Genomic DNA, 12,190 nt, shown 5'->3' on the forward strand with positions numbered 1-12,190 from the left:
AGGGGACCAGGCTTTGATCGGTGCTTAGTTCAAGAACCACAACTGAGTGGGGCGACAGAAATCACGTCGGGATGCACGGGTGCCCTCAGGTGGGCTGCAGTCGGGACAAGGTCCTCAGGAATCCTCCTGGTTCTTTCGGGAGGACCATCACGGTGCCCAAGACTGAGTTTCAAAGTGCTGTCCAGGGGGTGATAAATCATCTTTGTTTGTGCCCTCTTCTGATCCTTGGAAAATAGGCTTGGCATCTAACTGGGAGGGAGGGTTGGGGGCGTGGTCCTTTCTTTCACAAAGCTTCGTGCGCCCCCTGGTGTGGGTGGGGCAGGGGTGGAGGCAAGGGAGACAAAGTGATTGGAGACCCACGAGAGGATTGTCCAGCTCTGTTAACAGCCCAGGTGCTGCGGCTTCTTGGCTGAACAGTCACCAGGGCCTGGGGCGTCCTCTAGTCGCCGGTCCGTAGAACCGCCTAACCCAGTCAAGTGGGGAAAAATCCCTTGATGCCCACGGACCTCTGGTGTGTCAGTTTGGTTTCTTGTTTTTAAACAGGGTCTCATGTAGCCCAGGGTGGGGAAGGAACCTAAGGATTTTCTGCATGCCAGGCAAAAATTCTACTAACTGAGCCATACCTCAGCCCTCACCTTTTGTTAACATCTTACGCTTAATTGATGACCAATGGTCTGTCTTGATTTCTTTTCTTTAGTTAATTGACACCCCATCCCCATCCTTACTGGGTGACAGGCTCCATCCTCCCCCCTCCTCCCCCCGGAGCTGAGGACCGAACCCAGAGCCTTGCGCTTGAGCGCTCTACCACTGAGCTAAATCCCCAACCCTGACAGGTTCCATCTTAAGCTGCACTTGATCCCGTGGTCACAGGATCTCTCACCAAGCTGGGTGCTGTGGTTGTATCTTATCCACATGAAAATCCAGCAGCTCTGTCCCCAGGGATTTGTAGCCAGTCAGCCAGGAGGCAGGGTTCCAGCCTGGGCCATCTGACTCAGCCCCTGTTCTTCTCTTAATCCTTTCTGTACCCTCTGTCTCTCCTGACTTGAGCTTCTAGTTTAACAAATTACCCTAACAATAATCAAATGTCCCAAGGGAAACTCAGAGCAGGCTGCATAAAATGAAATTCAGTTTAGAATTCAGCTGAAGTGCAGTGGTGGCTGTTCTGACCTTACTTTAAACTTTAGCCCCTGGCTACCCCACTGTTCTATCAGAAAACCCATTCTGCCTTCCAGCTGTGGAGTGTACAGCTGTGGAGTGTACAGCTGTGGAGTGTAGGGCTCCCCACCCCCCACCCCACCCCCACCCAGAATCCTGGTCTCCTGAGCAGTTCCTATTGGCTGTAGCTATTCCCTTGGAAGGAGCTGGACTGATGATATCTTCCCTTACAGGATACACCTAGAAGGAGCCCAGGGGAAGGCTGGGAACTTGACCCTCAGGTGTTAGGGAAGGAAGGGCAGGTGGGATGATGTTGTTAAGAGTTGTTAGGGGCAGAACCTGGGCGCCAGCTGCGGAACAAGCTAGGCCCAGCTGGCATCCTTGATAGGCCAGTTAAACAGACATCAGCACAGAGCGGAGAGCTGGGTGTATTCAGTGTGGCTGTATTGGAAATGGAACAAAGAGGCTTAGAGGACCCGGTCCACCTTCACAGTCCTGGCATGGGGTTAGAGTTTAAACAGAAGGTAAGAGATACTGCACAGCTAAACTCTCCTGGTCATGTGACCCTGCCCATCACCTGGGCTCCAATCTCTGCTGCAACATGATCTGACCAGTGGCCAGAACTGTGTGAAATCTTCTGAGATACAAGTTTCTCCTTTTCGAGATACAAAGAAAGGCTAGCTGAAGTTTCAGCCTTTTCTTTTCTTTTCTTTTCTTTTTTTTTAAAGATTTATTTATTATGTATACAGTATGTATGACCAGAAGAGGGCACCAGACCTTACCACAGATGGTTGTGAGCCACCATGTGGTTGCTGGGAATTGAACTCAGGACCTCTGGAAGAGCAGTCAGTGCTCTTAACCTCTAAGCCATCTCTCCAGCCCCCAGCCTTTTCTTTCTCCCAGTGTGAGGTTATTGGGGGAAATTCCAGTTTTAGGGAGCAGGTCCGCTGTCTCAATAGTATGATAGTCACAGGTAAGAGGCAAAAGTATCCCTTCAGGATATCTTCATTGCAGTCAGATGGTCACAGGGAGCCAGGTCCGTCCCTCCGTAGCATCCAAGTGTTCCCTGGCCCCTGCTTTCTCTCTCCTTCCTTTGTTCTTGCCTCTCTCTGTACCCACAACGGGAGTATCAAAATGGCGTGGCATCAGTATGGGAGACTTTGCTGGGTCGCTTCCAAGCTCCTCCAGATCTTTCCCATGATGCTCAGAGCTGTCAGCTTGGTACCCACTCCACACCTCCAGCCTCCTAAGCCCTTGACAGCCCAGCTTATCAGTTGACAAGGGAGAGGACTAGGTGACCTGAATGTTCCCCTCCAATCCCCTGGCATATGACTGAGTGGACACCAGAGCTCTGGTGCCAGGGGACACATTTTTCCAGTCATGCCCTTGGCTCCAGGAAGCCAATGCCTTTGTAAAGCGGTTCTGCCATAACTGAGCTGAGGTCGGGGGGGGGGGGGGGGGGGGGGGGGGGGGCGGGGGAGGCATGGAAAGTTTGTCAACTAAATCTGCATTGATGGCTGTGCCCCCTGTCACTCCCAACCCAACTTGCCACACTCTCTGCAAGGCTTCCCTCCTCTTGTGGCTCCGTGACAGTTGGTTCAGCCTCAGATATCTGATTCTCTGATTCAAATGCTGAGCCGAAATATGTCCCTGCATGCAGACGTTTGGAGTTCTCCCTGATAGCCTGTGGACTGACGTGGGAGGTGTGGAAGGGACCTCAGTCTTCTTTCTGTTTCTCTGGCTTCCGTGGGCACTACATGCACATGGCGCACAGATGTAGATACAGGTAAAACACTCACACACAGAAAAACAGTACATTCAGTTTAAAAGTCTGACCTGTCCCTCCAGCCCTGTGCCATTTCTCACCCACTCTGCACCTCCACCCTAGTAAACTGCTCCTCAGTTTCTTACTCTGTAGATGCAGTCAGCTTTACTTGGGCATGTTGGTTGATTTTTATTTCAATTTAAGATGTTATTCGTTATTGTTTTTGTTGTTGTTGTTTTGCAGTGTGTGTGTGTGTGTGTGTGTGCGCGTGTGTGTGTGTGTGTGTGTGTGCGCGTGCGTGCGTGTGCGTGTGTGTGTGTGTGTGTGTGTGTGTGTGTGTACAAGTCACATGTGTGCCATGCCATGAGTCTGAAGGTCAGAGAACAAGTTTTGGGGAGTTGGTGTTGAGCCATGGACCCTTTGGGGTGGAAGAATATAATAAAGGTTTTACGTTGTTTTTGTTCTTAATGGCTTTTTGCCCCCAACAGTAACTTCCTATTTCTTGAAATGTAGATCATTCCTCCTTGTCTTTGTAGCATCTCCCTGTACCTGTCACATAAGACATAGAGGTGACTGAGGTACTCACTCTTACCCCAGTCAATCAATAACTCAGTTATTTCTTTAGAGAAATTGAACTTCTATAGAGGATCTGAGTTTGGTTCCCACTACCCATATCAGGTGTCTCACAACCATCTGAAACTCTGGCTCCAGGGCAACACAAAGTGTCTGGCTTCCCTGGATACTAGCACATATCTACATGCACACACACACACACACACACACACACACACACATACACACACACACCCCATACATATACACTTTTTTTTTTGTTTTTTTGAGACAGTGTTTCTCTGTATAGTTTTGGTGCCTGTCCTGGATCTCGCTCTGCAGACCAGGCTGGCCTCGAACTCACAGAGATCCACCTGCCTCTGCTTCCTGAGTGCTGGGATTAAGTGTTTGTTACCAGACCCGGCTTGTGCGCATTTGTTTGACAAAACACAGTCCATGTGCATATGAAGCTGACATATGTATTTTTTATAGGTAACTTTATGCTGCTCCCCAAATGGGACACAAAGTGGTGGTGTTTGACATTTCTGTCGTCAGAGCCTTGTGGGAAACTCGTGTCAAGAAGCACAGAGCATGGCAGAAGAAGGAGGCTGAGAGGCTGGAGAAGAGCGCACTGGAGAAGTACATTTTGATGCCTGTTATTCCAGCTTGGTGGGAGTGGGGACTCAGGCAGGGTGCTGGTTGCCGGGAGGAAGGAACTCTTCCCTCTGTCCTCCCCAGAGGAAGAGGAGGGTTTCTCACTGTCAAGGCCACTTTCCCCCACAGACTTCCTAACCCGTGTGGTGCTGTACTGCATCCCTTTAACGGTGACACCCAGAGCTGTGAGGAGTTACGTAATGTCCAGACACTGTAGGCACAAGGAGGACAGAGATGGCACAGAAATCCCTCTATGCTCAACCCCACAGAGGCCACTTGCTGCCCTTCACTGAACTCACTAGACCACCTGGTGCTCCTTTGTTCACACATTTTGTCCATCTACTTGAACTTGAAATGATGCAGCCTGACTCTCAGAAACGCATGAAATGGGAGTAAAAGAGTTCTCTTGATGGCTCAGGAGTTAGAACACTTGCTGCTCTTGTGGAGGACCAGGGTTTGACTCACAACCACCTGTAGTTCCAGCTCCAGGGTATGTGATGATGTCCTCTGGCCTCTGTGGGCACTACATATACCTGGCGCACATAGACACAAGTACATACACACACACACACACACACCACTAAGTTGCAGAGCTGGAGAGATGACTCAGCAGTTAAGAGTGCTTGCTGCTCTCCCAGAGGACCTGAGGTCAGGTCCCAGCACCCAGGTCGACCTGCTCATAACCTCCTGTAACCTAGCTCCAGGGAATCCAAAGCCTTCATCCATGGATACTCATATGCAAACATGGCATATACGCGTGCATGTACAGGTACACACACACACACACACACACACACACACACACACACACACACACACACAAATAACAATAAACTCTAAAAAACAAACAAACAAAAACAATACCACAAAACACACAAAGTTGAGGTCATGCTTCTAAAAACTCCGTGGTAAATGGGAGCATACAATCATATCAACACCGTCCAACATAACACAAGGATGGTAAGCCAAGAAGGCTGTAGACCCAGGAGGCTTTACATACGTCTATAACTTTTATTCTCTGTGAAGAAACCAAAACCAGAATTCTTTTTTTTAAAGATTTTTATTATTTATTTATGAATATGAGTGCTTTATCTGAATGTACAACTTTATGCCAGAAGAGGGCATCAGATCCCACTAGAGATGGTTGTGAGCCATCATGTGGTTGCTGGGAGTTGAACTTAGGACCTCTGGAAGAGCAGACAATGCTCTTTTTTTTTTTTTTTAAGATTTATTTATTATGTATACAGTGTTCTGCCTGCATGTATGCCTGCAGGCCAGAAGAGGGCACCAGATCTCATTACAGATGGTTGTGAGCCATCATGTGGTTGCTGGGAATTGAACTCAGGACCTCTGGAAGAACAGCCAGTGCTCTTAACCGCTGAGCCATCTCTCCAGCCCCAGACAATGCTCTTAACCACTGAGCCATCTCTCCAGCCCCAAAACCAAATTCTTGAGGGGTACATTGTGGTTAAAGGCGAAATGGGATTCCAATTGGCTAACTCATCTCAAAGGCAGTTCCTGACCCTACATCCAATTGGCAAATGATGGCGTATTTGTATTAGCTTTGTTTATTTGTTTTGTTTTTGTTCTTCAAGACAGGGTTTCTCGGTGTAGTCCTAGCTGCCCTGGAACTTGCTCTGTAGACTAGGCTGGCCTTGAACTCATAAAGAGCCACCTGCTTCTGCCTCCCGAGTGCTGGGATTAAAGGCTTTCACCACCACGGCCCGGCTGTTTGTTAGCTTTAAGTTAGCAACAAAAGTTGTAAAGTCTCAGTGGTAGAGCGCTTGCCTAGCAAACGCAAGGCCCTGGGTTTGGTCCTCAGCTCTGGGGGCGGGGGGCGGGGGGGGGGGAGAAAAAGGTGTAAAGTATGAATCAGTCAATCAATTTATCTATAATCTATTTTTAAAAAATAATTTATAATTTTACCTTTTTATTTTATGTGCATTGGTGTTTTGCCTTCATGTATATCTGTGTGAGGGTGTTAGATCTTGGAGTTACAGACAGTTGTGAGCTGCCATGTGGGTGCTGGGAATTGAACCCGGGTCCTCTGGAAGAGCAGGTAATACTCTTAACTGCTGAGCCATCTCTCCAGCCCCCTACAATATTTTTTTTTTAAATAATTTGTTGTATGCACTCATGAGTACTCCTGCCACTGCACACCCGTGGAGGTCAGAAGACAACTTGTAAGAGTCAATTCCCTCTTCCATGAGGGTTCTGCGGGGTCAAACTTAGGTCATTAGGCTCGGCAGTGAGTGTCTTCACTGCTAAATCATCTTATAAGCACCACTTGTCTTCAGACCAAATCAGCCTGAGTAACCCAGGGTGGTCTTGAACTTGTGTAACAAGAATGAGCTTGAACTTTTTTTTGTTTTGTTGTTTTGCTTTCAAGACAGGGTTTCTCTGTGTAGCCCTGGCTGTCCTGGAACTTGCTTTGTAGACCAGGCTGGCCTTGAACTCACAGAGATCCTCCTGCCTCTGCCTCCGGAGTGCTGGGATTAAAGCCATGCGCCGCCACCACCACCTGGCTGAGCTTGAACTACTTTTTTTTTTTTTTTGTTTGTTTGTTTGTTTGTTTTTTTGGCGAGCTTGAACTTCTAATTGTCCTGCCGGCACCTCCCGGTGCTGGGATTACAGGCTGTATTTATATGGGTTTGTAATTTGTGATATAGGAAAGATATAGTGTAATCTTCACACTATGTTTCCTGGATCTGCCTTCTGATTTGGTTTCAGAAGCACAAAAAGCTGAGGCAGGGGGATGTCTCAGCAGGAGGAGGCCTTTACTGCTGTGTCTGTGGATCTGAGTTTGTTTCCTGGGACCTGAGTGATGGAAGAGAAATGACATTTTCAGGATGTCCTCTGGCCAACTGTGTTTCAGAGGCTGGCCTTGAACTCCTGGCCCTGCTTTCACCTCTCAGGTGCTGGGACTACAGGCCTGCACCAGCATATGGAGCCCTGCTGGGTGCCTTTCCCCAGAGCGCTTCTTCCTGTGATTGAAACTTTGGAGCTGTATTAATTATTAAGTGTTCCTGATCCCTCAGTCTAATGCCAAGCACGAAACCTCCACGATATCTAACGTGGCTTCTTGTCAGCAAAAAGTTGTACCGGAAGGTGATGTTTACAGAGCAAGGCAGCAGCACATGCAAAGCTGCCTAGTGAGTTCGAGGCCAGGCTGGGCTATAGGAGACTCTGCCTTAATAAAACAGACAAAAAGAAGGTGATGCTTGCAGATAGAGCTGGGAACCCGCTACAGAAATGTGGGGATGTGGAGTCAAAAGCAGACACTGTAATATAGTTTTAAAAGAAACCACACTTAAGCGAATGTGTCGATAATTTTGGTAGGAGGTTTAGCCAAAGATTCCATCTAACTCAGCTCATCTTTTTTAGTTGTGGGAATTAGTGATTCACAGAAGGGTCTCAGTGTTCCCAGCATTCCTGGCGGCAGGAAAGTAAGATCAGGACAGGCCTTTGGCAGCCAACAGTGGGAAACCAGGTTCCAGGGAAGTGGAGGACCAAGCCTGCTTGTTTTCCCAGGGAAATAACAAGTCTTCTGCTTCCTGTCTTAGGATAAAGGAAGAGTGGGACTTTGTGGCTGAGTGCAGGAGGAAGGGCGTGCCCCAGGCACAGTACTGCAAGAACGGCTTCGTGGATACCAGCGCAAGGCTCCTGGAAAAGATAGAGAGGAACTCCATCACCAGGCAGAGTGCATGGGTCAAGGACAGAGACAAACGGAGCAATCCATTTGTGTTTGAACTTTCAGGGGCACAGTGGAAGGTGAGTGTCTGTCTGTCTGTACAAAGTAGGCACTCAGGGTTATGTTATTGCTGAGGTTGAGCCTTAACTTTGGCCAAATGAATGCTCTGGTCTGTGGAGGGCTTTCCAGTGGATGTGAAAGAGCCTATCCTCTACTCTGAGCTGGGTCCTCCTGTCCTTTCGCTGTTGTTTGAGACTGGGTACAATGTAGCCCAGGCTGGCCTTGAACTTGCTGTATTGCTGAGGATGGCTTCAGTCTGACCTTCTGGATCGTACTGCCTCTGTCTCCCAAGTGCAGGGATTCCAGGTGTGCACCGCACTTGAGACTCAGAGGTCATCTTTTAGAAGCCATGTGACCTGAAGCAGTAGCTTATTTCATTTGTATGCATTTAAAAAAATGTGCTCTTTTTTTTTTTTTTTTTTAACTGCTGGGGATTGAGTCCATGGCTTCACACATGTGAAAAGAGCTCTGGGCTGTGGTGAGAATGAACCAAGTGAACATTCTGTGAGCTATAGTTCCCTCAGAATGAGATTGTTCCATAAAGCCTCCTTGCTCTTTCTTTTTTGCATTTCTAATGAAAGCTTTTCGGGTGCCTGCCCGAAGAACTTTCTCCCAGAGTCCATGAAAGAATCTACAACCAGCTAGGAACCTAATCTGAGGGATCTCAAATGAGTCTACGCACGCCATGCTCTTTCAGTCCATCCCCTTTACTGTTCTGAGTAAGCTTCTGATCTCTGCTGTTCTCTCCTTGTTCTCCTGCTTCTCTAACTCTACAGCTTCTTTTCAGCTCTCATTCTTAGCTCCTCTCTTGCCTGACTCCTTACATTTCTAACAGGAGACTCCTCGAAATCCTGAGAAAAGTTTCCAAACCCTCAAGGTCATAGCACGTTCCTAGAATAGATGGTAAGGAGCAGAGCCATTACCATGGTAATGCAAAGTTCCAAGGTCTCAGGACCAGAGGGAGGGGGCACAGTGCCCGGTGCAACAAACTCTGAGACATAGCTTTTTATCAGCAGACTTGGCAAGCGAAGAATTGGCAGGCTTTTCTTAGGGTGTTTTGTGTTAGTAACCTTGGTGAGACACCTGGGACTCAGACCTTGTGCATAACTGTAAAGTTTTAAACTTATGATCTATTTACAAAAGCCTTTAGTCTAGTTTGAACTTGCTCTGAGGTAAAAATGAACTAAATGTTAGGCTGAGGAGAGATTATTATTTTCTGTGTTAGTCTGAGCAAAAGGAACAAAGCAGGCTTTAAGAGTCTACAGTCCACGTGGGACAATGGATCTGGCTGTGAAGCATCTCCTAGTATATTTTCTGTATATCAAAATCACACAGCTAAATGACAAGTCTTCTTCCTGACCACCCACAGATTTATATGCCCATAAGACTGAGATGTAATCATGAGATTACATATACGTATTCTATAAAAATGCATGGTTAATGGGGAGACATCATAGCTGTAATTGCATAAGAAGTTTACAACAAGAAACAGCCAATTCATTCAAAAGGCAATAACTCCAACATATCTTGAATATGGCTTAGTCCTTTACCAGAACCCTTGGTTCTGATAGGTTGATCTTTTGAACACTAGTTGTTAACTGCTGTATACTTTCATGCCCTTTTGCTATGAGCAGCTCTCAATACATTTCCATCATTTAGATCAGTAGGTACACAGATAGTGCCTATTTACTGAGCTCAGGTTATCAGGCTCGGTTGCAAGTACTTGTACTCAGTGAACCACCTTGGTGAATCAGAATGTGTGTGTGTGTGTGTGTGTGTGTGTGTGTGTGTTTGTGTGTGTACATGTGGAAGTTAGAGGACAACTTTGGGGAGTTGGTTCTCACCTTCCCCCATGTGGGTCCCAGGGATTGAATTCTGGTTGTTAGGCTTGGTGGCAAGCACCTTTACTTGGTAAGCCATTCTACTGGCCCTCTACTTTATTATTATTATTGTTGTTTTGTTTTGTTTTGTTTTGAGAAAGGGTCTCACTATGTAACTTTGGCCAAACTGGAACTTGCTATGTAGGCCAGGCTGGCCTCACACTCAGAGAGATCCACCTGCTTCTGCCTCCTGAGTACTAGGATTGAAGATGTGCACCACCACACCCAGCTCACTTTATTTTTTTGAGACAAGGTTTCTTACTGAATTGGAAAATCACCTTTAAGAAATTGTTTTGAAATTTTGCTTTTTATTTTATGTGTATGGGTGTTCTGTCTGCATGTATGTCTGTGTACCACATGTGTGTCTAGTGCCCATAGAGGCAAGAAAAAGATGTCAGATCCTTTGGAACTAGAGTTACAGACTGCTATGAGCAACTGTGTGGGTGCTGGGAACTGAACCCAGGTGTTCTGCAAGAAAAGTTAGTGCTTATAACAGCTGAACCAGCTGTCCATTTCTAGAAAGCCGTCTTTTACTGCCAGGGCTGGCCAGCCCCCAGGAACTGCCGTCTCCATGGGAGATACAGGCATATGTGGGGACTGCACTCACTCTTGCTTTCACAGCAAGTGCTGTTGCCCCCAAGCCGTCACCCTGACCCACTTCTTGTCTTTTGGTGAAAGACCATTGGTATATCATTCTCATGTGCTGTCAGCAGACACAGCCCTGGCCACATATCCACATCAGGGGAGTCTCTGTCTGGTATGTATATGGGTACAGTGTGTGTGTGTGTGACAAAGGTCAACCTAGGGCGTCTTCTCAGTTCCTCTCCACCTTGTTTTTTGAGATAGGATTTCTCACTTTTACTTAGAACTTGCCCATTGGACCAGGTTGGCAAGCTAGTGAGGTTCCCAGGATCTACCCACCACCTCTACCTTTCCAAGGCTGGTATTAAAGACATGAGCCACCACACTTGACATTAAAGTGGGTTCTGGGGAGCAAACTCAGGTCCCCAAGCTTGTGAGGTAAGCATTTTCCCAACTGAGCCATCTTCCCAGCCTCTAGCTTTCCTTCAAATACACCTTGGTGATAATGCCCACTTTACCTGTCTCACAGTCTTTAATGACGTAATACCTGAGTGTAAGGACATTGGTAGGTAAAGCTTGACCACACACAGCAGCGGTGATCGTGAGGTCAGTTATAAGCACAGAGCTGCCACTCTCCATACAGTGCTGCACCACACATTGCTGATGGGAAGGAACATTATGTTCACCTTCATGATGTCGGGGACCCTTGTCTCTCCCTTTACTGCCAAGTACCTCCCACGTAGCTTGGGCTTGGTGGTTTGGATTTCTTCAGTGGGACAAGCTGCTGCTCAGAAGTCTTAAGCACCTTTCCATACCATTATGTTCTTAGCCCAGCACACTTGAACTAGGGAGGCTGTGGCTGCCACTGCCCTCATCATTATTCCTTCAGAAGCTAAAGCCAGGTCTAGTGGTGTTTGTCCTGCCCATGACCTTGGGTTATAGGGCCTGAAGGAGGCGGTGCTTCCTGCCTTTGTACCGGACTCTTAAAAGGAACAGGAAGAAGGGTAGGCCCTATAACCCAAGGTCATGGATGGAGCAAATACCACTACATCCAGGGATATAGTGCAGCTGAAAGAAAGTGGAGGCTGGGTTGGAAGGGGTTTACTGCACACTGCCTGTTTTTCAGAAGCTCTTGCTTCTATTATACTCAGAAACATAAAAGCACTTGAGGGTTTGGTATGGAAAACACTAGTTATTCATCAAATATTTCTTTTCTTTTCTTTTCTTTTTTTTTTTTTTTGAGCCTGTCCTGGAACTCACTCTATAGACCAGGCTGGCCTCAAACTCACAGAGATCCACCTGCCTCTCCTGAGTTCTGGGACTAAAGGTGTGTTGCACCACCGCCTGGTTCAAATAGTTCTAAAAGCAACTACAGAGTAATAGAGTATAAATGTCTAAAACAACCAGGTGTGCCCAACCTGCTCCCTGCAGGCCAAATGCGTCCCGGAATGGCTATAGATGCAGACCAACAATACATAATCATAAGCTTATTTAAAATAAGGGATTTTTTGCAGGTTTTTAAACTCAATTTGTGCAGTTCTCAAGAATGAGCTTTGTAGATGTCAATGTCTGTCATGATGTCAAAGTTTGTACATGCCAACATGGAATATATAGGGCAGATTTTATTTTTAGAAGATGTTAAATGTATGCTGTTGATAAATATTGTGAAACTGGTCATCTGTGTTCACTAGGCTTTACACACACATACACACACACACACACAAACTATTAACTACATGAACTATATATGAGGTGTGTGTGTATTTGTGTATGTGAGTATGTGTGTGTACGTGTGTGTACCTATGCTTGTATGAGCTCAGAGGCCAGAGGAGTATGTTGTGTGTCCTGCTC

General features: G+C 46.9%; 1 protein-coding gene across 1 annotated transcript in view; it reads left to right on the forward strand.

Annotated features, from left to right (window-relative positions):
* Window positions 1–3,968: 3,968 nt before the first annotated feature.
* Window positions 3,969–12,190, forward strand: part of Lrrc2 (leucine rich repeat containing 2) — a 29,328-nt gene continuing 21,106 nt past the window's right edge. The window contains exons 1-2 of the mRNA XM_059267138.1: window positions 3,969–4,111; window positions 7,690–7,897. Of these exons, the coding sequence (XP_059123121.1) occupies window positions 3,987–4,111; window positions 7,690–7,897 (333 nt within the window). The 5' untranslated portion in view covers window positions 3,969–3,986. The remainder of the gene's footprint in view (window positions 4,112–7,689; window positions 7,898–12,190) is intronic.

Source organism: Peromyscus eremicus, chromosome 7 (assembly GCF_949786415.1).
Source record: "Peromyscus eremicus chromosome 7, PerEre_H2_v1, whole genome shotgun sequence".
Taxonomy (NCBI): Eukaryota; Metazoa; Chordata; class Mammalia; order Rodentia; family Cricetidae; genus Peromyscus; species Peromyscus eremicus.